We start from the raw sequence: 27,133 nt of genomic DNA, 5'->3' as shown, positions 1-27,133 counted from the left end.
TAGCCAAGCGGTAAATAAACTAAAAAGAAATGCTTTCACTTATTGTTTGTTTTTTTAAATAAAGAAAAATTACTGGTTTTGTTTTAGTTGAACATGTGGTGTGTGTGAGTGTGTGTGTGAGAGAGAGAGAGCTGCAAACAATCACCTGGGACCCTCAGACGGACTTGGAGTTGATGGAAACAACCTGCACTGGTTTGGAGGCGGACCGCGGCGGCAAAGCGCCACTGTGTGCTTTTCTTTCCATGCTTGAAGTAAATTGGAAGCGAAGATTGAGTTCATCTAGCCTGAACTAGCGGCCCTCCGGAGGGAATATCTTATCCGGGAGAGCCGTCTCAGACGATGGGGTTTGAAATGAGCAGTGTCAGGAGGACTGCGCCCAGACTCCTAATCCTACCTGTCACTGAGAGAGCAGCTGCACGGGAGCTGCCACTGCCGGGAAAAGGGCTACAGGTGACGGTGCTGTGAATGTGACTCAGACGTGTCCAATAATATTCCTTCTGTGGTGTGGCTTCATTTATTATTTTTTCCCTTTTTTTTGCACCCTTAGCTGTAGTAAGACCTCAGATTACAGGGATACTTTTCAGGTGTGATGGTGCCTACATGCATGTTTTATAGGGCCAATCAATCCCATCACCAAATAATAAAAATGAAGAAAAATGCGTTTACTTGCATTGAATTGACTGATGCCGCCATCCCACCTGCTGATATTCTATAAAAGTACATTTTTGCATCGCATTTGGTCACAGACGTGGGTGCTGAAGAAACAACACTGTAGTCTGGACGATCCGCAGGGAAATCTGCGTGGACAGCAGACACGCTTTCTTTTTTGTTGCTTCGTGGATCATTTCTAAAGTAAAATGACATGTAGCTGAACTCTAATTTTCCTGGCAACACGGGTCCCTTCTCCTCCTCTCCTAAAGGAGCCCTGCTTGCCCGGGGACCCTCTGGAAGCCACTGCAGTGAGCTATTTATGGTCTCCAAGGGAGCGAGGCCCCGCCTCTCCAGAGACTTTCTCATATACCATGTAAGACTCCCCTGCTCCTCTCCTTTCTCCTTCTTCCTTGTACACCTATTGAGGATGCTTTCCGCCTTCGGGGGGCCTCCTCTTCCTGCTCTCCTATTGGCTCCTGGTCAGCCTCTGCCGTGGTGACGTCAGGCCCCGCCGCCCCTGCAGCGCTGAATGGACCAAGCAGCCTGTCTGATCCACTCCAAAACAGCTCAACACGGCACGGCACAGCACGGACACCATCCCGGGAATAGGAAAATAACAGGAATAGAGGCTTGACGGGACAGCGACAGAGATCAGCCTCCAAATCGCACGAAGGCCCAACAACATCAGCATCATTGTTTGTTTTCTTCACGAGACAGGACGGGGGAGTGCGCCCACCGTTTTGCGGGTGTATGTGCGTGCGCTTGTCTCCCGGTTTGGATCACGATGATGCAAAGTGCGGCGGTCCTACCGACAGAGAGTCCTGTGAAGAGTTTACCGGAGATTCTCGGAGTGCCACTGCAGCGTAAGACATTTTTTCTCCTGTTCTTCCTCTTCTTCTGTCCACGATCAGTCTGGAAACTGGTTGGCGAGCGCAACCGGTGCTGCGGGGATTTGACTGTAGGGAGAGGGGCTTAGTTCCAGCAACCCGAGCGAGATTGGGGAGTCTTAGTTTGTCACGTACACCACTAATGTGCCATGCTTAGTCTTTATTTCACGGTGCAAAAGCGCCTCGTAGACGATTCTGCTTCACGGCCTCACAGCCACCCGCATGTCCAATTAATCTTCGCAGCCTCAGATAGCGAAGACGTATTCTGCGTTAGGCTGCGAGTAGAAGCGCAAACTGTGATATTTTTCACTCATCCTGGGTGAAAAATAATTTCTGGTGAAAGGCAACATTTATGATTCCCTAGTTTGGCCTCTAACTTCCCGCGTCAGGTTGCTGGGCTCACACGGAGCCTCCCAGCTGTTAATTTGTAAAAGAGTCTGCATGGTCAAGAGATCAGGCGCAGTTGTCATCACCCTTCAGACAAACACACTGACTTTGACTGACACTCATCACTGGGTCGAATTAAATAGCTTGAAACACTCTTATTTATTACAATTTAAGCACTAATAAAAGTGAAATTATTATTATTATTATTATTATTATTATTGAGGATAAGGGCAGATATTTAGTAGTTAATTGTCGATGTATCACTGTATTTTCTACCTTCCAGCATCAAAGGCGAGAAATGCCTTACATCTGTTCTCCTGTTAATCTGTGCCAAACCTTTTCTTTCTTTCTTTTTTACAATCTGTTCGCGCAATCAAGGTCTAAGTGCAACTGGATACATTTCTGTTCTGACCTAATTATTTAATATGCCAGTTAGTAACAATGTACAGATGGACCGGGTCTAATAGGGTAACGTCAAAAATAATCCACAACAGAACGGGATAACGTCGAGCGAAATTACTGGACTGCTCTGTTTTCAAAATACTCATGATGCACATTTAAAGACGCACATTCAAGGTTTGAAATCTGTTAACAAATGGCTAAAACTATATAACAAAACTGAGGGGAATCTTTCAGGTTTTTCCACATTGCTCCCATCCAACTAAAAAACCGTAAACAACGGTGAAATATGACAAGAGTCATCTAAGACTTCCAGCCTGTTCAGTGAAGTATTTAAACCTCACCAACTGGGGGGAAGCCTCTATATGGTGGGCTTATGCTCTTTAATTTTATAAATCGAGACAGATTAAAAGATTGGATAAAGATCCTGCCACTCAGCCCCCTGCAGAGCCAGCAGGCATCCTGGATTTAAACCTGGATTATTTCAGGAATAAAAGCAAAGCAGAATATATCTGAGCATTTTATATCACACACACAGTCCTCTGCTGACTCAGGGCAATTACACCCACACCTTAACCTGCAGGCTATTAGTCGTTGATATAGAGTGTTTACTTCACGTTTAATTAACACAAATCGCTTGACAACCAACGGCTGCCAGAGTGCACTTCTTCTTCTTCTTCCTCCTCCTTTCGTTTCTTCTTCTAAACAACACCCCTGCTAAAAGAGTCTGAAAGTGTGTTTCACCCGCTGTGTGAAATGAGCAAAGCGATGAGACTGCACGTGGTGAAGAGTGGTGGCAACAGATAATAAGATACGAAGAAGACCTCCTGAATACACGAGGTTTACTCTCTCTCCCTCTCTCCCTCTCTGACACACACACACACACACACACACACACACACACACACACACACACACACACACACACACACACACACACACACACACACACACACACACACTGAAGCTGGATGGCGAACGCCCTGTCGTTGCCAAGAATCGTGCTGCTTTCCTTTCAGCACCACTTCTCTCTCCAAAGCCATCCCGCTCGGCTTCACCCACCCACCACTTATCTCTGGATATTTAAAATGCTTTCCCATTTTAAAGTCCGAGACACAGGCCACCCTTTCATAATAATTTCACTGCCTTCTTCTACCCTTTCTATGAGAATTACCTCGCCGAGGAGACACAAAGCCAGTCCAAGCTGTGTCTGTGCCGGAATGTTCCTCTGTGTGTAACAGTGTGCGCACTGGGTTATTTAAGCTTCTGTAATAAGGACCGAATATTTCGATGAGGTTATCTGTTCTTACTCTTCGCAAAATAAACGAATGAATACTGAAAATAAAATGATTTTTTTTAAAAAAAGCTCATTTTCACTGAGTTACAGGTATTTCTCCTCCTTGAAATTAAAATTAAAATCACAGAAATGCCAAAGGTACTAAGAGTAGTACATAAAAACCCTCTAAAATGTGCGTGTCCGCGCCTCCACGGTGCAGAGTCAGTGAGCTTGGTTTTGCACGCAGTATTGTGTGTGGGGATTACGCATGAGGCACCCGGCGCTTTACACGGTTATTGTAAGATGATTTCACGGCCGATATGTTTTCTCTCCACAGCAAAGGTTGTGATATGTGGGTGTCTTAGCTTCATGGTGGTTTCCGGCCCGGTCACTTGTTTTTTCTCAGTATTTTTTTTTTTTGTTTTTACAGTTTTTTCTCGTCGTGTAGCATCATGCAGATGTGTGACAAAGACAGGCCGAGAATAAAAACAGTCTAAAGGTCTTTAAAGACAAATGCTGACGTGATGTTAGTTTATGGAGCATTGCAGGTGGACTTTTACAATCTTTAATTTAATAGAAGGAGTAGGAGTTACTGTAATAATAAAAATGCTACAAATACAAATATTAAAATATAAAAAATATGCTGTTTGATCTCTATAAATGTGCTACTTCGACAGAAAATCGGTTTTTGTTTTGAAAGAAATTATGTTTTGATTTTATTTCGCTTTTTAAGACGTCTTGAAATGTGCAGCTTACCTGTAGTTTATCATCGATGCCAAATTTAATTGCTAATATCTGCCTCCGAATGGGCACGTGTGGTGTGCCAAGACACCTTTTTTCCCTTTCTTTTTTTTACATTCACAAAAATTAAATTTAATCTCCCCTTGACCCTGATTTACATCCAGAAACCGCCTCACCTTCTAACACTGGTTGCCACCATGCTTCCCATAAAATCATTAGGAGATTAATTAGGGTCAAACTAGATCTGGCTAACGAAATTAAGAGAAACAAAAATCAATATTTCGTCAGAAAATTATTTTCGCCCTACAAGCGAACAGCTCCGAGTTCAGCACCTTGGACAGAGACGGACAATACAAATACGCGAAATTCATATATTTTTTGTCCTGTTTAGCTGTGATAGCAACAGCAAAATAAGTCGTAATAAAATAAAATAAATATATAAACAGAAGCAAAATAAATAACATTTAAAAAAAGTGACGGGCCTTTAGAAAATAAACATCCATGCACATAATCTCCAGATTTCATTGTTATTATATCTATACGGAAATATGAGTGAAACCCGAGTTTATTGTCTAAAACTAAACTACAGGCTTGCAGATTTAGGGGAAACCCCGAAAACCTGCTTTAATGTGCGAAACAATTCTCCGTCACCATGAATGTCATTTCATTTTTTGTTGTTGTTTTTGTAAAGGTAAAACGAAATGAATTTCGTTCGCGTAAAGCGCTTATTTCTCTTTGCCTCTTTGCTTCTCTGTTAACTACGCGGGACTGCGCTTGTTTCCGTCACAGAGATCCCTCAGTGTGCAGGCTGTAGTCAGCACATCCTGGACAAGTTCATCCTGAAGGTGCTGGACAGACACTGGCACTCCAAGTGCCTCAAGTGCGCCGACTGCCAGACACCGCTGGCGGACAAATGTTTCTCCCGGGCAGGAAGCGTCTACTGCAAGGAGGATTTCTTCAAGTAAGTGCGCTTCTTCCTTTGCTTTCTCCCCTTACCATCCGCGTGGATTGTTTCCTGCAGAGTGAGCACTGGCCCAGCCTTTCTCCAGGGCAGCACTAACAAATATTACAATTTTCGTTGACAAAAATCCGACTGTGACCTGTAATAGTTCCGGTGCATTTAGTATTGCAACCGACTGGTTTCCGTTTGCTAACACGGTTAAAATGCTAGCAATATAACATCGTGCCATACATGTGTATTAGGCTAACCTTTGTCTTTTTACCTTTAATTATTTAATAATACATATTCACCACTTTCCCCTAATTTATGAAGAACAACAGAAACACAGCTTGCAGGTGTGTTTGCTTGGGTTGGACGTTGATGGTTTTCCTCTTTGTTGTGACTGAACATGTGTGATGCTGGTTGCCCTCATAATGTGCACAGTTTGCCTGATTCCCAGTGTAGTGGCAGCTCTGTCACACTGTAGGAAAGATTAAAAATCCCTTTATTTCACAGTCTAGTTGCCATTTATTCTTTCAACAATTGGATGTTTGAGGCATTGCAGGAGAAAATTGAGTTTGACTTTTATCCATAACACGATCGGCATATTGGGGCTTTTTACTAAATCATGTTTGAAAGGTTTTAATGCTCAAAGCTAGAAAGAGACCTAAAGAGCTCCGGAGTCTCACTGGGAGCTAACTGTGTTAGGTGACCCAGGGGGCAGTGCTGGTGGGGGCTGTAGCATGTTCAAACACACACAGACACACATACTAAATAATACATACACATAGCTTTGCTGGTGTTTGCTTCCCAGAGGTGATTTGGAGGCCTCACCTTGCTCTTTTTATTTTTGTGTGTCTGTGCTGTGATTTAAAGCCTCTCCCGAGTCAGTGTTTTATTGGTTCTCCTCGGGGTGTCTTTACTGTGAGGACCCCTCCTCCTCCTTCTCCTCCTCTTCTTGTTCTCTTTTTACTCTAGTTCATCTGCAATCACATAAACATGCAAACATGCAGATGCACACTCAAACCCACACAGTGCACTGATCCAGTCCATCTATCAGTCTGCTGGCAGATCTACCGTTAACAGAAACACATTCCAGGGATGGTTTTTCCCTCCTCAGCAGCTGGAGTTCCTATTAATACAGACACTGTGCCATCATTCTTGGCTGCAGATGAAGAAATAGTCATGTAGTGTGTGAAATTTTAATCTCAGCTGCTCGCACTCTTTCCATCAGTCCACCCTGCCGGCGTTTTACAAATTTTTTCATGGCGTCTCTCTCTCTCTCTCTCTCTCTCTCTCCTTCATGTTTTCCTGCAGACGTTTTGGTACAAAATGTGCATCGTGTCAGCAGGGCATCCCGCCGACACAGGTTGTGCGGAAGGCGCAGGACTTTGTTTATCACCTGCACTGCTTCGCCTGCATCATGTGCAGCAGACAGCTGGCCACCGGGGACGAGTTTTACCTCATGGAAGACGGGAGGCTGGTGTGCAAGGTGGATTACGAGGCCGCCAAACAAAATGGTAGGTGTGCAGGAGCATTCGATGTTAGGCTACAACGAGCGTTTACTGAAAATATGAAAAAAGAGATGTTTCAATAACTCTTAGCAGTTTTTATCCACCTGGTTTAGTGCTGATGACTTCACTTAACTACACCAGAATCACAACACTATGAATCATGGATAAAGTTGTATTCACGGTGCAAAGCGGTAATACGACTCCTGCCGGTGGATCCGTGTTGTTTGTTTGTGGGTGTGTGCTGCTTCTCTCCCTCCCTCTCTCCTCAGATGTCCATGCATCTCTGATTGATTATGCAAAGTGAAGCAATGCTCTTATATGGTGCTGTTCCAATCACTCCATTCCTCCGGCAGTGAATAGATTTATGTCCTCTGCTGTGGGAGTGGGACAGATGCACAAGGACAATAATACACTTCTATACATGACCATTCACTTCACTGAGCACAGACACGCTCAATGTGAAGGCCTGAGGGCAGTGCCTGCTGAGGCAACATGACAAATCTAGGAAGAAGTCACTCACGCTCGTGTGTGTGGTGTTTTCAGATGATTCAGAGGCAGGGACCAAGAGACCAAGGACCACCATCACCGCCAAACAGCTGGAGACCCTCAAAAGTGCCTACAAAAACTCGCCGAAGCCTGCACGCCACGTCAGAGAGCAGCTGTCATCGGAGACGGGGTTAGACATGAGAGTGGTGCAGGTAGAGTATTTTGGCTATATCCTGCAGGTCCCTGAGAAAGCTGACTCACTGGGATCGAGTTTTTGTAATGAAGCAAGTTACTTTGGAATCGCTGAATCCCGGCCTCTCAAGTGCTGATACAAATGTTAAAAAGCAAATACATATTTGGAAACAACATAATTCACATGCATTTTACTTGAATTTTAAATTTAAATGAGGATATTTAGTATTTTAGAGTGTTTCAGAGCTAAAAAGATCAGACCTTATTGAGAATCCACGTGCAAAGCTTACATTTTTTTCACATATTCACTTTAGTGTCATGCGTTTGTTTTCCTACCTAAAATTTCTGGTATCGACTGTTGTGAGATAATTAAAATTTGATGAGTTTATTTGTGAATTTAAAAGCTCAGGTTGCAAATAAACACATTTATAAAGAGTGACGCTATATTGCGTCAAACAAAGGCCGAGGCTGAAGTCAGACTAAGAAGGTATCGTTCCTGTTGTCATTTATTTTTAGTTGGAGATAATGTTTCAGAGAGTGTTTCATAATTTCATTTGCACTTAACGATAAATAAAATGTTCCACAGGTTTGGTTTCAGAACCGGCGAGCGAAGGAAAAGCGTCTGAAGAAAGACGCAGGGCGGCATCGCTGGACTCAGTTTTATAAAAGTGTCAAACGCAGCCGAGGAGGAACTAAAGTGGAGAAGGAGAGCTCAGCTGACGACGCAGGACTCAGCGACAGCGAGCTGAGCTTCAGAGGTATGCAGCTTTTATTGCTTAAAAGTGAGATCCCTGAAGGGAATTGTCCGTCATGCTGCCGTGCTAATGGGATCGAGGGAGCCTAGAAGCTGCTAAATGACACGAGCGCCGCGGCAATTGGAAGTGTCTTTGTGGCGTTTCATTTGTTTTCTAGCATTCATCAACGCGTGGCGTCGCAGTCGGGCAAATCCAAAATGGCATTCTCATTTCACATTCCCGTCACACATCCCTGTGGCTGCTGACGCATCCTCCTGCCTCTGTTTGTCACCATGATGGAGCTTATTGGAAAAGAGAGAGGGTCCTTAGTGGGATGCAAACGGCGTTTTAGACATGCCATGTTATTTAATGTTTGCACACCCCGTTTTTGGTAGTCATAAAAGTCCTCAAGCCAAAGAAGGCTATTTTTATGAGAAATGAAAACATGGTGACAGAAACTCTATAAAGCATGTGAGGCTTTTAGTCAATTAGAGAGAAAGCGCTCTGGGGCGTTGTTGTTATTGAAGCCACCCAGGGGAGGGACGAGATGGAAACAAATATTTTGTGCTGCAGTAATTGCTCGGTTAGAGATGAAGCAGAAAGAGCATCCTTTCTCACTTTCTCGCTAAGAGAACCGAAAAGCCTTTCAAAGACTTCAGTGGCTCGTCCATTTACTGTACCTCCATGAAATCTGCCACAATAAATCTGACTCGTAAAAGCACTTAACTGTATTGAAATATAACAACTGTATAATGCTCGCACAGGTGACGGCGCTGTTGATGTCTCAAAGTTTTTACACTCCTCGTGCTAAGTGACGGTTTCTCCTCTGCAGACGACCAGGTCCTGTCAGATCTCGGCCACGCCAACGGGCTTTACGGGAGCGTCGGCGATGTGACCAACACGCTGAACGGCGGCTTCTCCGTCGACGCGGCGGGACAGCCCTACCACGACATCCGAGCGGGAAGCCCTTACGGTCTCCCCCAGTCGCCCTCCTCCATCGCCTCTCTGCCCGGCCACACTCCTCTCCTCAACAACCTGAGCTTCAACATGGACAGCCTGGTGGCACAGGGGGGGCCGGGTGGTGTGGGACAGGCTCTGAGGGCCATGGCAGGAGGCCCGACCTCAGACCTCTCCACAGGGAGCAGTACGGGATACCCTGACTTCCCCACCAGCCCCGCCTCATGGCTGGACGAGATGGACCATTCCCAGTTTTGAGTCTCAGACATGGTAAAAAAAAAAGTACTGTGGGGAAACATCAAAGTGGACTCAGAAGGCTTTTTACATTTCTTTCTATCGTTCTCCACGGTCCACTGCTGGTATGTTTCGGGTGCGATGTTGGGCGAAGGAGAAGGGAGAGTCCCGCAGCAGTCGTAGTTGGTGAGGTAGCCATCGAGATATGTAGTCTGAGCGGAAGCAGCGAGAACGCCTCCACACAGAATGAGTCAACTCTGCATCATACGATCGTTTTTTACACTTTGTTTTGTTCGTTCACTCTCTGAAAGTGAGACCGGATCTCAAATATATCGGTGGAGTAATGCTCACAGGGGAGAAACGTCTCATCCCTTGAAATAAACCACACAACATTAGGGCGACACAATCCAGATCAAAGTCCCTACGAAACCCAGGAGTCACCTGCATGCTTCTCATTCATACTGAGCAGGCCTGCCGTACAGCCACATCCAAGCCTTTACATTGGCGATGCACTTTACTCTCCTCGTCTCTCTACACGTGTGGACAGGAATGTGGGGAGAGCAGAGAAAAGGAGGAGAGACGTATGCACAAGGCAACAAACAGTGTTTCATTGGGAGAGAAATTTACAAAAAAAGAGCGGCACAAGTGTTAATTTTGAACCACGCTGATGCTTTTGTTGTTTTTAACATAGTGCTCAAACTTATTAGGAAATAGATGACTGTTGGTCTGCCCGTCCTTTCCTCTGTCCGTCCGTCTGTTCATTAGAAGTTTATGTCTCCCCTCTTTGAATGAGGGCGATCACTGTTTGCTACAAAGCAGATCTCTCTTCTATATTTATAGGTGCTTGACTTGTTGTCATCTGTGTAAAAGCTGGTCTGGAAGCAGACGTCCGTCAGTATTAAATTATCTCAGACACAGACTCGCCAGGAATAAAAAGCTTATACGTTTAAGGCAAAGTCAAGACATGTATACGGTTTGGAAATATTCAGTTCTAACTGCTAAAGACGCCCCGCATCTTATCCATTTGTATGCACATGCAGATTCTTTTGCAGACGTTGAAAAGCAAACATAAATTTGACACTTAAAATGCTAACAAGCAGGAACACAGATAAAAACTCTCTTGAGTTTCTTCAGTCTGATCCAGGTGCCTCTTGGTAATCTACTCAGTGCAGCTTTGCCTGCTATCAACCTACTTACTGACCCCAGATGTGTCGTCAGCCTGTTCTCCCACTGCCTGGCCTGCATGTCAGAGGGATTACCGATAGTCCCCCACATTCAGGGCTGATGCTTTAGCGTCAGTGCTGGCACGACTGCCGGGCCGATGCATTTCCCACAGCTGCATCTTTAAAGACCCACAACAACTGAAACAGTGGAACGATTCGGTGTTTCTGATTCTTGACCTGCTGAGCATGCAGGAACCATCATTTAGATTTGATCTCTGCTTCAAAAGAGAAACAGAGTCTTATTCATGTGGGTACTTCTTTTGTTAAAAAAAAAAAAACAAGGAAAAGAGGGAAAAAAACGAGTGTTTTCAATACCAGGAAGCAAATAAAGAAATACAAGATGACACTATTCAGAGAAACTCGAGATTACAGCTCTAAAATTACAGCGTAATTATTTGGTTGATAAAATTAAAACTATATAAAGTGTAACACGGGGGTAACATTTAGATGTATTACAGTTAGTTAAATTCCAAAACAACGAAGAATAAATGTATTATAGAAAAAACAAATTTAGGAAGATCTCATATTTGATTATTTCATTTATCACTTAGAAATGACAGTTGGAAGCAACGTGGACAAAGTTTTGAAAGAAGAATAGTGTACTCGAGATCAAAACATTCGTTTTAAATTACTGAGCTACTGTAAAACATTACAATTGTTCATGTGTTCATATGTGACAGTTAAAAAAGGGATGCAGTCTATAACCCACATCAACCATGAGTAAACATCTGTTACCCCCAGGATGAGTGCACCGTAATTACAGCGTAATGTTTGAGCTTCTATCGAAGTTTCACAGTTAAATGAAATAACAAACATATTACCAGGACAGTTTCATTCAGTCTGTGTTGCCTCCAAACTTTGCATCTCAATTGCTGTAAATTTTGTACAGTTTGAAAACGTGTTGATCGTCTTGTTTCATGAGCGCTATTTATTATTGCCATGTGTCTTTGAAAAAGATGTAAAAGAGAGCACTGAATTTATTCATTTATGCCTTCTGTGTAATGGTCTGAACTGTGTACAGTCAAATCTATATGAGGAAAATAAAGCTGGATTGTGTTTGGGTTACGCTCGGCTGCTTTCTTTTCGTACTCCGGGCCTGCGGTGATGAATGCGAGACTTAAGATTTTCAGCTGGACTTTGTTTTTAATATATCAAAAGAAAAATATGTGCTGTAGGTGTTTTTATTATTTTGCCTTATTGAAACGCTCTTAGAGCGAGTTAACCCGCAAATTCATTTACCCATTGAGAGCATTTACCACACACTTAGGCCTCTATTCAATTGTGGGGATCCATTTAGTACCACCAACAGACAGTGGTCAGTCAGTTAACAGTGATTGATACTGCTTTCCGCTCTCGCTCTCCGGGTGGGTGGGTGGGTGGGGGGGGGGTGACAAGAAAGATGCATGAAGAGAGATTAAGGAAAGAAAGCCGGAGAGAGAAATAAAACAAGTGCAGAAACAGATGCTCGCTGGCTATTTCTCTGATCCTCTCAGTGCTAAAGAGACACAACAGCAGATTGCAGCACTGCACTGTCAAATCTACCCTTAATCCCTGAGCTGCTAACTAATTGTGAAATATAGGCAAATGTGCTTTGTAGTCAGGCAAAGCGGGAACATGATCCATATGCAGGCAGCGTGCTCGCACATGTCGAGCTGGTAAATAAACAATTTGCAGTAAAAAAATACCCTAAGATGACTGTAATACTACAAAAAATTATTTAGTTATTAAATTAAATTTTAGTTGCAGTAATTATTACCTAAAAGGCCTCCTCTGCACATTTTCATCTGTACTTAACGTGAAAACAGAAAATAACAGTGAGTCCCAGCAGGAGTCTGCAATGGAAACGTGAGGGTGTGACAGAGGCCTTCTTAGTTTAGCACATAAGCATCCTAATACATGCACAACATAAAGTAACGCTGGAGCTGCTTCATAGACACTGATTTCAAAATTGTTAAAATTCACATGTTGAACACATTTCAACCAAAACAGCAGACAGAACGATCGGCGCCGTCACCCCTGAGACGCTACCACGAAATGACACAAAACAGTCACGTGTGGGCTCCGTGTCAGTGCAGTGAACCCAGCGTCGTTAGTTGTAACTGGCACTCACACATATGCAGTTCCTGCTGCATTGATAAAAGCTCACGAGTTACAATGGATTTACTCCCTGTGACTATGGTGTTGGCTAAGCGCAGCATGTATAGAATTATAATGAAATTACAGCACAGTGTACATCCGTATGAAACTCATTTCTATGCAGCAACGTGCAGCATTTGTTTGAGAGCAGGCCAACACAACCCAAACGTAAGTGATATCGATTCCTTTGTGTTTTAGCTATTCCTGTAGCATTATAAAAACAAAAAGCAAAGAGTCAGCCTGGTTGGAGTTTGCACGTTTGCATAAAATGCTACAAATTGAGCTGATTTTTATTTAAGCATTGATTGGCTGGGTTATGGGCATTAATGGATAGGGTCTAATAGTACTGGCTTACAAAGATAAAGAGCCACACGGACAGTTAGGATAATTTACACGCCACTTACAGCACTAGTATACAAATAAATCTGTGGAAACTCCACCACTGTTGCTTTTGCGAAGATGACAAACACAAGCACAAATGCCATTATCATCGATCGCAAGGCTTTTATTACAAACTTCCTCAAGGAAACTGTTTTTTTTTCCTTCTCAAGCAAAAGGGAATAAATTAACATGCAAAATAGATAGGATTTGTTTTCAGACCGAAAGTCAATCTTGCAGCGTTGAGACAGGACATTTTTCTCCCCAAACAACTTCATCCAGCCTGCAGTGAACAATGATCCGCAGCATGACGGAGTGAGTCTTAAAGAGGAGCTGGAGTCAAACAGAGGCCTCTCAATGACACCCTCAAGGTTGTGAGCTCAATGCTGTTTTAATGTGAAACTGGGACTTTTCCACTCCACAGAAATCCGATAGGTTACAGGTAGCCAAATCAGGTAGATGACAACGTGTAGCTGTACTGAAGAAAAATCTCGAATGTAACTCAGAACCAAGCCTCTGTTTGCCGCCTTAAGTCTTAAACATCAACTTTTTGGTTTCGGTAGTTAGTGGCAACGCTTCTTCATCAACGCAAACTACACATAGGCACCAGAGTGGAGGACACACAAACCTGCACAAACGCACACGAGCGCAGTCCAAGCCACCACTAAACCAATCTGGTATTAGTGGAGACTGTTTCAGCAGCAGGGGGATTTTTGCTTACTGCTGGGTTCCTAACCACGCTGCTGCTGAGAGTGGGTGAGGGGGGCGTGCTGCAGCATAAAGAAAAGATGGAGGAAGGGCTGTGGCGAGGTAAAGGCTTGCATTAAGAGCGGGCCAAAGCAGGAACATGGTATGGCTTTTACGGGAGAGAGAAAGTAAAGGAGAGGCAGTGTGCAGAATGACGCTATAATTCCTCAACATCCCAGCTACGCTTTTCTGTACTGACGAATAAATAAATAGTAAATAAATTGTGTACACTTATCAGCCAAGGAACAAGAAGTTTGGGTTTCTGTTTCTAGTCGGGATTAAGGAGGCTTTGGTTGCATGCAGGTGTCAGTAATGCTGACAATAATGCTTGTTATAAATACCTGCTGGCTCACCCTGAAACTAAAAAATCGCCCCAGAATCTGCCTCTGAAGACTGTGCAGTAGTTTCCCACAGTTAGGAATAGCACGGTTTTGTTTTCCCTGTGAGAATCCATTTGGATTTTATTTTTCCACATGATCGCCAAATTAGTTAAAGATGGGTCTGGGCCGGCGTGACAGGTGGGTGCCAACTCGGCCACTAACTGTATGCTAGGCCTCACCTCAGGTACATGCAAGGCTACACTGCTGTCATGTATGTGGTGTTAGTGTCTTTTTTAATAACATCTTACAAATGACATGGTTTGCTGTGTTGCTATGTGGCTAATTGTACTCACTAGTTTTGCAGCCACATGTCAGCTTCTTGAGGAAGACGCTGAATCTCATAAGTGTTAATTACTTTGCTGTCAAATTAAAGTTGCCCTAAAACATTACTGAAGTATAAATGTGCAAAGTTAGCTTTGTCTCGTATGTTTTGTTGTTGACGCCTGCTTGCATGTAACGTTGTCATATTATGCATCTTAGTGCAATTTTAAGTAACTGCCGTTGAATAAGAATCAGGGCTGGTACTTTAAAAACGTACTGAAGTTCCTAACTGAACGGCCGTGCAGCACTAGGCCTTGGGGGGTATGAGTCTGCGGTTTGAGGAGGGAGGGAGCTGCCGTGTCAGAAGTGAAAAGCTCAGAGGAAAATTGAAGCCCCATAATGGAAGCATAATGGGCTTAGTGTCAGAGTCTCGCAGACGAGCCGGGAGGGAAGCACGACTGCCGTCATTCTCTCTTACCTCAAGCAAGTATAACGGGGTTTAGGAAGCAACGGGGAGACAACGCCGAGACCCAAACAGGCTTTAGAGATACACCAACAGCCTAATGGCTGGATGTGGACAGAATTCATAACGACGAGATGGTCAGCGGTTGTCTCTTTGTGGGATTGTAGAGCATCATGTCTCGGACTCATGTTGAATACTCAAAAGGCACCGTCTTAGCTTATGCAGGGTTCCTCCTCAAAATTCATGAGCTGACATGGACACAATTTCATTGAGGAAGCTTCTTTGGCCGGAGTCTACAAAAGTGGAAGATGAAATAAAAACTCTGAGGCCTCTTCCCCGCTGAGACTTGTGAAAGCAGGGCTGAACGAGACACGGATGCAGATTTCGAAATCACGTGGAGGGATCTTAATTCAACTCGTGTACAGCACACCTCACTTGCATCTGAATTTACTGCCAGCACAACAACACCTGTCAGGACGAAAAATCGAATTTGAACTCCTACCCCCCTACGCGATGACTACTGATCCTCACCAGGCCATGTAAAGCTGTCACAGATCTGCGAGTGGCTGACATGTTGAGACAGTTATCTAACGCCTTGTGTGTTAGAGCAGATTTCCAGTGCAACACAGTGCAGGAGGGTGGGGGAAGCAAAGCTGTGTGTTTGAGAGTAAAGGATTAAGCTTTGTCCCCAAAACGTGCACGACGTCTTCGTGAATCTGTAGTTAAGAAGCAGGATCCAGATTTAGTGCATTCTCATCTGCTGCACTGTGTGTGTGTGTGTGTGTGTGTGTGTGTGTGTGTGTGTGTGTGTGTGTGTGTGTGTGTGTGTGTGTGTGTGTGTCATAGAGCTGAGGACCAGTAAAGCTGATTTGGACTCTGACCATGTGTTGGTTATTTTTGGAGAACATCCAGATTCCTCCTTATATGACATAATCATGCACAGGCTGCTCTCTATATACAATATGTTGTGTTTGTGCTCTGTGGACTACAGTCTCTGCTGGTCACGTGGGGACGTGGCTTAAATGTTTGAATTAAAACAATTGTGTCCATCAGGCCACCGAAACCTAAGGAACCGAACATGTTGTTGGAGGTTAGAAAAGAACAAATACTTTGTGCATGTGTTGAAGTTTAAGCTCCAGTAAATGTCGTCTTAGTAATTATGAATATATAAAACTTTTCCCCCCCAGATTTGGTTTTGATTATTGATCAGGTTTATTGTAATGAGGCCTGCTTCTACCTTAAACGACGTTGCTGCTGTTAACGATCAGGTGTTTTGTATGTGCAACTGCACGTGCACTTAATCATAGCCAGTGTTGGGAAGGTTACTTTTAAAATGTATTCCACTACAGATTACATGTCCCAAAATGTATTTTGTAACGTATTCTAAATACTTTGGATTACTTAATATATTATCATGCTTCTTACAACTACATGAATGAACTATTGCTGTGTGATTTACAGTGTTGGGTAAGTTACTTTAAAATAGTAACTTAGTTACATTACTAGTTACTTCTCTCAAAAGTAACTCAGTTACTTCAAGTTACTCGTTACTTTCAAAGTAACTAGTTACTAGGGAAAGTAACTTTGGTTTTACTCAGAATTCTCTTGTTAATGTGTTGCTTCCATAACTTTGCCAGCCTTCTAGCTTGCTTACTTGCCACAGTGCACTGTGCCACCGACCAATAGAAAGGAAAAGATAATGTGCATATTTCCACGAGAGAAATCCCACGCCTGGACCGTCATTGACTGCTGCCATGATTCTAGCCTACGTCACAGAGTCATGTGCGCCTTTTACATCCAACACAAAAACTGCAGTCGTGGTGCTTTGATTGTACTCAGAACTCAGAAATTCTGCCTTCTGAATAGGAAGATGCAGGTAACACCAGACTGCAGATGAGCTGCATACAGGGCTGGACTGGGACAGAAAATTGGCCCGGACATTTTGACTAGAGAGCGGCCTACCATTATAGGAAAAATCATAAAGCCTTTGAGTGAAAATAAACAGTTGTGACAGTGATGTTCACTGTTCTGATGGTATATATGCATCAATCTATCAATCGTTTGTTGTAAGATTCAGATAATTATTTTTTAAAAGCGAGACATTTTAAATGAGAATAAGAAAGAAAAGTATTTCTTTGTGCCCCCCTTTCCCTGTTAATGCCCTACATGCCCCCCTGGCAACACTTTGCTAGACCCGCCCCTGCACAGTTACCAGATGTCAGCTGCTTAAAAAAAGATCCTGGTGTTATTTGTCTCTCAGAAACAGTTCATAACTTCCCTTCAACTCATCCATGTCACCTAAAAGGTAAACCTGTTTCTCCATCACCTGTTCAGCTCTGATGATCCAGTAAGGACATCTCCTGGTTTCATCCTCATGTTTCCCTCTCACCACATATCCAAACCGACATCATGACCAGCAGCTTTACAGCTGTGGCTCCAGCAAACATCAGCTGATACTAGAAATTAATATTAAATAAATTCTAACAACAGCTGATCAAGCTTAAACGTGCTGCTGCTGTTTAGCGCGACATCCGCTGGTTTCCTCTTTCGGCGCAAAGTGAGCGATAAACAAACAAGAGAGCCGATCAGCTGATCATTGATCAGTTTCATGATTGAAGTAGAAACGGGAGAGGGAGGGGGGAGAATGAAAGAAGAAGAGGCAGCTGTGCAGCAAAGACAGAATAACTCCAGCTTTGTGCCTTTTCCATTGTAGCTGAATTACGGGACAAACTGTTCCTTTTCACCTCAATAAGAAACGCGTAATATTTCTCTGAATACCAGACGGGACGGTTGGCAACTCTAATAACTTATGAACAAAATAAAGTTCAACATCATTAACTTCATAGCACCACCCAGCTGTATAGAAACTCTGTCATGCTAGCTAGCACGCAGTACGGAAAAAGTCAGAATAACAAAAATAAACTCCACCTAAACTTGGTTCATATCTGACCCAGAGAGACTGCAGGTCATAACTTCTTACCTGAAGTTCAGTTCACACTCGGACCGGCGGCCGCCTCGGGTCTCTTTTCCTTCATCCACCTGCTGCCTCCACCACTTGCTAATGTTACTGAATCTGTGGAAGCTCCGCGATAGCCACCACTCGAAGTAGAGCTGGGCGATAGAACGATAACGATATGTATCGCGATATAACTTTTACTGATAGAGAAATTAAGATATCGCGATAGACCTCGCCGCTCTTGTCCTCTTAAAAAAAAAAAAAAGTCAGCCAATCCAAATTAAGTAGCGCAGAGCCGAACCAATCACAGCCGCAGCGTCACGTCGCGTGACTTGTTACGTACAGCACAAGTGCCAAGCCGCACGTGTGTTTGTTTGGGAAGCAGCCAGCGGGTAATGGAGGAAATGAGTGTGCCGACTAGAAAAATCAACCGAGCGTGACCGAAGAGAAAACAGATGATGGTTCCAATGCCGGAGAGATTGTCGAACGGAAGAGCCATAGAAGTTCCGTAGTGTGAAGGTATTTCGGCTATTTCAAGTCTGACAAAAAACAGAGTAGCGTGCACTGTAAATTGTGCCGAAAGCAAGTCTGGAAATACAATAAACTGGTGCATGCGTCACACTGTGCGCCACGTTATTGTTTCGGTGAAATGAATTTCTACAATACTGTTACTGTTAATTCTACTCTCTGCAGTGTTTAAATGCTTACATATACACACAGTTACTGTCCCTCCACACGTACGACTCGGTTTTGCTTCTATGCCCCAGCTTTGTTTACTTTTTCCCACCGAGGCTTCTAGACTTCTGATTGGCCAACATTTCTGCACGGTTAGGAATCTAGCGCCACCTGCTGCTTTGGCATGTTCATAGCAGCGTTTTCCTTCATTTCTGCCTTTATGTGTGGACGGGATTATTTTTTTACAACGAAAACGGAAAATCTCCGTTTTCAAAAATACCCGTGTACGTGTGGACGTAGCCTCAGTCTCTGACTGGAAGCGCTAATTCATCATTCGGCTTTTGTCAGACTAAAGTAACTGTTACAACTGTTTGAAAAGCTCAGCTATACAACAAGGAGAGATTGAGAATTTCCTTTTAGTTCTCAGTTTATTTGATATTGACAAAAGTTAGTCAGTTTTGTCTGTTCTTCTGTAAAACAAACTAAGATTTATTTTTAGAATTAATATTTTGTTTCTAAGTGGAATTGACAATTTAGTCTGTTTCGTTTGTTCTATTTTGAAACTTAAACGCTTTAGCGGCTGCCTTTTGTGTAGTTTGCAATATTTGCCTTTATTTATCTGAAAAAGTCTCATGTTCCTTAAGTACATCTACCCTGTTGAACTTATTATGGGAAATAAATATTTTAATAAAAACAAGCTGCTGATTATTTCACATTTTACTTGTGAGCAACGGCACATTTAAATCTTACAAATATAGTTATTTGGCTTATATCGTGATAGATATCGTTATCGCCTGAAATGAAAAAAACATATCGTGATATGAAAAAAAATCTCATATCGCCCAGCTCTAACTCGAAGTAACGAGTAACGACCCTATCTAAATCCCAGTAACGAGTAACGCGTTCCTGATTTTGGCATAATAACTAGTTACCGTGCTCGTTACCACAATAATAACGTAGTTACTGTAACGCGTTACTTAATAACGCGTTAGTCCCAACACTGGTGATTTATTACTATTACTGAAGGTTACTCACCATACCAACACCACCAACAAACAAGATGTTTAAATCTTAATATAAATGAGTAACAGTAGGTGGACATTAGGTAAAGCTGCACTTTTTGCAGCGATCTCGTGTAGAAAACTATTCCGCGCGTATATAAAACAGGTCCGCGGCTCCGAACCGTAGTAAAGGGTTCGTGTCGGGCTCGTAGCTGAAAACTAGCTTTACTTTGTCTGGGTCAACTTTGCTAGTGAGAGACAGAGAGAGGCGTTGAAAGACTGCTCCAACGGAGCTTATTGTTTTCGGAGGAAAACACGAACACTGTGTAGAGTCGAGTCTTAACAGCTTACTTACAGCTGGGCTCGTCAGGCTCTGTTTGGCTGCAGTGGTTATTATTATTATATTTACATGCTTCCAGCTCCCGTTTCTGCTCCGTGACAGCTCCTACTTTTCCTTTTCTCCTCCCTCGCTCACAGACACATCACGGACTACACCACTCATCAGGCTACATGCTTTAGGGCGATGCCTGCAACACTCTGCCTGTTGCCTTCATATTAAATCATTTTTTGAATAATAATTTTAAAAATATTTCTTCACATCATTATGCAGCTGCGAGATTGAGACAGACATTAGAGCCTCTTAATGCGCGTTTTGTTTGGGTTTCCACCGGAGTGGAATTACTAAAAATAGAGAGAGCATATTCTGAATATCACCTTCTTAAACGGTAACTAATGGAAGACAGTTACTCATATTTTGTATTTTAAATATGTAACGCAGGTACATGTATTCCATTACTCCCCAACACTGACCATAGCAATGCGCCCTCCTTGGATTCAAGCAGATCATCAATGATGCATTTACAGACTTGGAAATCAAGAATGCTCACAAAAAATAGATTTATCCAAAAATATGAATCTAGGAGCGTAAAACTACAAACATGACCGTGAGAACAATCTGGATCAGGTGATCATCATGTGCAGGTTTCACTAAAATCCGAAAGCTCCGACACATGTGAAGCAGGCGCAGGCAGACGCATCACCATTGCACAAGCTCATTGGTCCATTGGCAAGACGAGCAGCTCTGCGGACGTCGCTCGTCAGCAGTGTGGGCCATGGCCTCACACATTTATGTAAACATGTACGTGGAGAAAGACGCCCAAGTGGAATCGGGTTACATCACTCACACGGGGAACTCTAGAACAGTGCTTAAGGCTTCTTTTTGAACAGATAACAGGAAGTCAAGGACGCAGGTTTGCAGAACACTTTAATGAAACACGTGGAAAGCATTCCTTGGTACCTAACAGAATCATGAACAAACCACTAGAACAGACTAAACTGATTAAAAGGCCTGGCTGGTTGCAGTAGGAGTGGGTGATATGTATGGGATTCTCTGATGGATTTGGATGTTACACCATGTCGTGATGATGATAAATATTGTGATATCTTATAGCGTTTATAGATAAGTGAATGGGGATGTCTGTTTTTGCTTGATCTGGTGATGCCGGATAAATACAGATGCTTTAACACACAGATGCACACAATGTCATTTATATATTGCCAATATGCTGTCCAGCTCATTTAATTGCACCATCTCCAGTCAAAGTCTTGTAGCTATACCTTATCAGTTCATAAATCTGTCTTACAGTAACCGTCATATCACCCAACCCTACTGTGCAGATAGTCAATACAGTATATAGAAGACTGAAAATACATGCAGTGCCCTTGTGTATTAAATTGAATGACTAATGTTTACAACCGCAGCTCAAAAAGAGCTAAACCAATGAAATCAAAGTCACCTCAACAATTTGGGTGGGGGAGAGGAAAAAAAAAAAAAAAAAAAAAAGACAAAATAGAAAACAAAACCCGTCTGCAGTCCAGGTCTACAGACTGTTAGGGCTGAAAAGGGGGAAAGAAGTCTCTGCAGGGATGAATGAAGGATTATGGGAAGGCTGGGCAAAAGAGGGGAGCAGGGAGGAGACTAGGAGATTGGAATAACAGGGTGGTGGGATGCAAGGCCGACTCAGCCTTTCGAAGTAGTGTACCCACGCAGGAGAAGGGAGATCGCACGGGAATCAGTGACCTCCTCAGGAAGACAACCTTCCTGGTCTGTGATAGTTGGGTCAGCTCCAGATTTCAGCAGCAGATCCACAATTTCAACAAATTCACACGCCGAAGCTACAAAAACAAAACAAAGTCACATTGGAAACCGAAAGAACAACATGAAATGTACGATATTTTAAATCAATATTCCGTCTCCCGAGAACAAATGCATAGAAAACCAATTATCTATCACATCAGTGTGAGCATCCTTGAGTTTTTACCCCCATGAGGTTCACGTGTGTTTAGTGAAAGCTGTTGGATCGATTGCCAAGACAGGCGTTACAGAAACTCGAGTCCTCGTATGAATGGATGAATAAACTAAACACTTTGGTTCGAGTTGATACACCTGGACAAATGAAACCGTTTACCTCCATGTTGTCACTGAGACTGCAGCTTTAGCAACATTTTATTAATAAATGAGTTTTAACCAAACAGAGTTAATGTGGTTGCGTTTCATTTAGTTTTAAATGGTTAATGAAACAATGAACCACTGTTACGATGTGGCAGGTTAGAGTGAATGTGCCTCATTCCGTCTCCACACTGTGGGTTAATACAGTATGTAAAGTGCTGCAGTTAATGAAAAGCTAATCTGCAGGCCCAGCACTGACACTGGCTTGGACCTGAGCTTCCTTCAAACACTTCATTTCTGCCCCATTGACAATTTGTACCCCACTAAAAGGGTCTTTCCCCTCCCAGTGCAGAGTGGAGAGGGGCGGGGGGGCAGCATGCACTTTCTTAACCCAGTTAGAGGGCTCCTTCATTCCCGATCTACCTCTTGCCCCTCTGACACACTCCCTCCCGCTCGCTGCTTTTAAAGAGCAGACTCTGCTGTGCCATGTTCGCTGATGTCAGCAGCCGCAGTGATTGACAGCAAGGCCTTTTAACCTCCAGCTCAGAGGTGGCCGGTGGGAGTGTGCACGCACGGGATGCGATGTTACATCGGAATGCACGCGAGTGCGAGAGCAAGGCTGTGTGCATGCTCAAGCTGCAGCTATGAATGAATGTATGAGGTGTGCAAAGCCACAAGAATCACTAATCTTCCAGCTAAAACCGAGTAACAAAGCTTGACTGTTTCTCCCCCCCAGCCACACTTGCAGCCCTCCTCTTGTTACTCTAAACAGTATTTTATTTAGCCAGCCTTGTGTGTGCGCGTGCGGCGCGTCTCTCGCCTGGGCCTTGAGCTGTAAAAAGTGGCTGGCCCTCGGGGGAGCCGTAGAGGAGGAGAACAATTTATGGTGAGCAGTAAACCCTCAATTAATCACTTGCCAGCCAGTGTGGCCCTGTGCAAAGAGAGGTGGGAATGAATTTTCATTCTCTGCTATTTGTCTCTTGGAGTTCATCGCTTATGTTTATTAGTCATCTTTTTATGCCCCATCCTCAGGGCTTCTTCTGGTGAGTGCGGGTGTGTGTGCAGATCTCCAGTGGGTAATCCAGCATGCCCACTCCAACGCCACCAAGCACAGGGACAGATGGTGCAGCCACATGCACACAGAGGCTCAGAGGACATGGGAAACGCCCCTCAGGGACATGTGTGTTGGGGCACGAGGGGGTCAGGGGAGTCTAAGGACCACTGCTGATTTCCTCTGGGAGGTCTAGTGATTATTACACACAAACACACACACGCAGGAGCAAAAAGGAAGGAATGACAAACTTTGTGGAAAACAGCAGAAAATAAGTGAGGAATAGAAAGGATAGAGCGGGAGGAGCAGGACTCAAAGATGATCAATTTGAAACAAAATATAGTCAAAGAAGGCGTGCGCACAAAAAAAAACAAGCTGCTGTAAATAAAGTGAGAGTGCGCACGCAGACAACATGATGTCTGTGCAGAATAAATGTGGAATGAGATGAGCCAATTTGAAAAATAGGCACAAAAAGCTTTACAGCGAGGAAAGTGTTCACGATGCTTTCTTACCATAATGCAACGCCGTCTGTCCTTCATCGTCCTGTAAAAAGCCAAAAACAAGTGTTTAATTCAAAGGACCTGTGACACAGCAAAAACAAGACTTCACTGAGTGCACATTCAAACAATATCCACTTAACACAGAAATACTGCCAGCAGTTGCTGTGAGTAAGTTGTGAGCTGTCACTTTGTCCAGACTTCAAGAGGGAAACTCGCACCTGATTGAATACAAATTAAACATTTTTTGTGGACAAAGGGTGCCGTGTTTATGTTTGCCTGGACCAAAGGGGAATTCTAAGACTATGAGATATTGATTTGAGAAACATGTGACCTGAAAAATCTAAACTTTCAGCTTGCAGGTCGTTTCCAGCTCTGGTTAACCTGAAACCTAAAGCTCAGATTAAAGGGGAGCCATCACCCCCTTCAATCATAGCTGCCCATCCAGCATCAACCCGAATCCAAACCCATCACCGAAAGGTTGAATCTGTTCATCTGGATGTTTTCAGTGGGCGTCTCAGCTGACAGCAGGTTTCCAACCTTAGTTGTAATGTTTATGTGACCATTACGAAAACGATGCATCAATACTGGATTTACAAAGTCTGAGTGGAAGAAAGGGAACATTTCTCACTCACGTTGATACTAATTTGGAAATTATTTTTTATAATTCGCAGACTATTGTGTGGCTTGTTTGAAGTGTTAATTAATAAGTCAAAGCTCATACAAATCAAACTATATGGACAAGACACAGGCCGGAGCCGTTAACACTGGAGTTTAGGTGTTCTGTCATTTTGCCACAGGTGTATTTAAACAAAAAGCAACTCACCGTGCAGCCTTTAAACATTCGGTTTATTCTAAAGAGCTCGCTGAATTTAAGTGTAGCACTCCCCTTATATTCAAGTTAGTTTGTGAATATCTGGGAGGTACGAAATGTCACAACCAACTAACTGCATTTAGGAACCACAGCCGCTCAGACACAAAGTGCACACATTTAAAACAAAAAGAACTCAAATGATGCACAAAAACTATTTGCTAGGAGCTCCGTGACACGTTTCCACACCAAAGCCGCTCCTGCAGGTATAAAGTGTAGATGTCCCAGCACCTTCATCCATAGTATGGATTTTAACAGGTCAAGGTCTATTAACACTGGACTTTGGCTACATTTACATTCATTGCATTTCACCCTTTCATGGCTACTTTGTTACTCAGCCCCAACCAAATAAACCTTTAAAAGATGAGCCAGAAACATGCATTTAAAAAAATAAATAAATTTATATCCATCTCATCTGTAAGTGACCGTGTTTAACCTATAACATCAAGTGCATCATATCTGATACACGAGTTTGTGACCTCAACATCTGTGTGATCTGAGTGTACGCTCTTTGAACAGATGATCCTTGTGGTAAAAGGCTCAGCGGCAGCGATATGATATCTTGTATGAAGTGTTAGACTGAGGACAGCGATGGGGAAACTGCGTCCTTGCGTGTCTGTAGATATAAAAGACAGTTCTGACAGGCACCATCACCAGGAGATTCAGTTTTTAAAATCACTGCTCCAGCCTGCTTTTGCACCTCCGTGGTAATAAACTGTGGCCTTAGAACAAGAGCAGCAGTTGAACCAAGTGGAATCATTTCAAAGAAGATTAAAACTAAGGAGGCTCTTGTAGCTCACATGTCACTGCAGTCACAAAAGTTCCAAACTATTGTAAAATTATTCATTAGTCTTTCCTGTTTTGTTACCTCCTGTCACACCAAGCCACACCTCCCTCATTTCATTTCCTTACTTCACCCATCATCCTCGCCTCCGTTCGTTCCTCTCGTCTCTTCTTCAGACTTAATCCCTCTCCTCTACAATCCCTCATTTCCCTTCCTTCCCTTTCCCGTCTGCCTTCTCCTGCTGAAACCAGTGCAGAGTGATCCTATTGTTGTGTTTCTCTCCATCTCTCAGGGGCAGCACTTCAGGGACCTGCTGATTGGATTAGAGCTTTCTATTCCCTCTGGGTGGATCACAGAGAACAGATGCAAATCGCCACCAGCGTGGAAAGCGTGCAGCGGTTAACCCAAGACAACAATGCTGTCTGACTGAGAGTCAAATCACAACCTGTGATGTACTGCAGAAAACGTGTCAGCCTGACAGTCTGGAGAAGAGCAGGCAGACCTGTAGCAAAATAGCTGCATTTATATATGCGCGCATACGTCTAACAGCAAGAGGGTCACGTTTTAATCTTCTCGGCATTTTGTGTAAATAAGATAATGCTGCAACCAATTTCCCCTTTAGTTCACAACACAGACAAAGACTGAGCACAGTGGGAGAGCGGCAGATGTTTACAGCCAGGGCCAAGTGAAAGACCACGCCGCACATAAATACAGTTATAATTAAAGTGTAACGGCTTTAAGCTCTAATCTGCCTCCAGCGCTAATCTGCAGTTTGTTGTTCGGCAGCATAAAAGGACGCGTGTGCGCTCGTAAGTGAAAATATGTGACTGATAAAACACAGGCCAACAAACCTAACAATACAGATGAGCACGCCAGCGCACGTGTGCAGCCTACATGCCTCTTGCATGTTCATGTGAGGGGGTCAGCGGCCTGTCCTCTCAGCGTTCCCTAATGCTCCCGGATCCAGGACGGAGGCTTGATGGAATCACAGGAAATTGGATTGTCTTCCATTTGCTTTGGAAGCAGCCAGGAAGAGACACTCCTTCCCCCCCACAATACCTGCAGCTAGCACGCCCCCCTCCCACCTCACTCGTGCACCCAAGTTCCCATCCCATTATGAAGGCATGTTGCACCAAACCTCTGCTTTTACATGTCATCCAAAGTTTCCCCTTGCGATGCAGAAACGCTGGGCTGTATGTCAGCAGAGTGCTCAATAAAGCAGCTGCTTGCACAATGGCAGCAGGAGAGCTCCAGCACTGTGTAGTGCATCACCCTAATGGGGTGGAGCAATGCGTTTAGGAGCCGCATGGGTAGGGATTGATCTATCAGTACACTTGCAATTTTGGTGAATTTCAGTCACACCAATCTATCATTTCTAACACACAAATGATGTGAAGCAAGATTGATGAGAGGAGGAGTGAATTAAGGAAATACAGAGATGCAGCATGTAGTCATACTTTTAAAAAGATCAAAAATAGTGTAACTATTCCAAAAGTGCTCAAAAGTGGGGAAAGAAGAAGAAGAAAAAAAATCAGATACATTTTATTCTTCCATGTCTGTCATAAAGTACCAGCCACTCCTAAAAATATCAGCACAGGATTGTCAAAACAACTCAAAGTCAAAAAGGGAACAAATAAAAGTCTGTAGCTCCGTTTATCTGCAGAGAAGGGGACGGTCAAAGATGTTGAGTTCATTTCTGTAAAACGATTTAACTTGTTTTCGTCAATGGATGCTGCAAAACATTCAACCAAAGCTAAACTTCACTCCAGGATTAAGAGGAGGGGATCTGGGACATGTCCGAGGTGGAAACTCAGCTCAGCCGGGGAAACGAATGGAACTGCCGAGTCCCTGCGCCATTTATCT

The 27,133-nt window shown here is 43.5% G+C and overlaps 2 protein-coding genes across 3 annotated transcripts in view; one reads left to right on the top strand and one right to left on the bottom strand.

Moving 5' to 3' along the window:
* Positions 1-339: 339 nt before the first annotated feature.
* lhx4 (LIM homeobox 4) lies at positions 340-11,686 on the top strand. Of its 2 annotated transcripts, XM_086282990.1 has the most exons (6): positions 340-1,514; positions 5,131-5,302; positions 6,599-6,801; positions 7,339-7,493; positions 8,060-8,231; positions 9,040-11,686. In XM_086282990.1, the coding sequence occupies exons 1-6, from the start codon at positions 1,436-1,438 to the stop codon at positions 9,420-9,422; spliced, it is 1,164 nt and encodes a 387-aa protein (XP_086139116.1). In that variant the 5' UTR covers positions 340-1,435; the 3' UTR covers positions 9,423-11,686. The 2 variants fall into 2 exon arrangements, with proteins under 2 accessions (XP_086139116.1, XP_086139117.1); XM_086282991.1 differs by lacking the exons at positions 340-1,514; positions 5,131-5,302 and adding an exon at positions 5,351-5,637.
* A 9,179-nt stretch (positions 11,687-20,865) lies between these two features.
* acbd6 (acyl-CoA binding domain containing 6) overlaps positions 20,866-27,133 on the bottom strand; it is a 29,040-nt gene continuing 22,772 nt past the window's right edge. The window contains exons 7-8 of the mRNA XM_086282887.1: positions 23,631-23,661; positions 20,866-21,793 (exon numbers count right to left, since the gene is read on the bottom strand). Coding sequence (XP_086139013.1) covers positions 21,639-21,793; positions 23,631-23,661 — 186 coding nt within the window. The 3' untranslated portion in view covers positions 20,866-21,638. The remainder of the gene's footprint in view (positions 21,794-23,630; positions 23,662-27,133) is intronic.

This window comes from Aulonocara sp. 'chitande type north' Nkhata Bay, linkage group LG23 (assembly GCF_057382095.1).
Source record: "Aulonocara sp. 'chitande type north' Nkhata Bay isolate Kocher_YH1m ecotype deep benthic linkage group LG23, A_spYH_male_GT1.1, whole genome shotgun sequence".
NCBI lineage: Eukaryota > Metazoa > Chordata > Actinopteri > Cichliformes > Cichlidae > Aulonocara > Aulonocara sp. 'chitande type north' Nkhata Bay.
Note: the sequence above shows the minus strand (reverse complement) of the source record. Positions and strands in the feature narration are given on the sequence as shown.

Bases quoted from the DNA above. Each gene is read 5' to 3' on its own strand.
- lhx4 (XM_086282990.1), top strand. From the start codon at position 1,436: ATGATGCAAAGTGCGGCGGTCCTACCGACAGAGAGTCCTGTGAAGAGT. The intron at 5,303-6,598 runs GTAAGTGCGCTT...GTTTTCCTGCAG, and splicing joins TGCAAGGAGGATTTCTTCAA to ACGTTTTGGTACAAAATGTG. The intron at 8,232-9,039 runs GTATGCAGCTTT...TCTCCTCTGCAG, and splicing joins CAGCGAGCTGAGCTTCAGAG to ACGACCAGGTCCTGTCAGAT.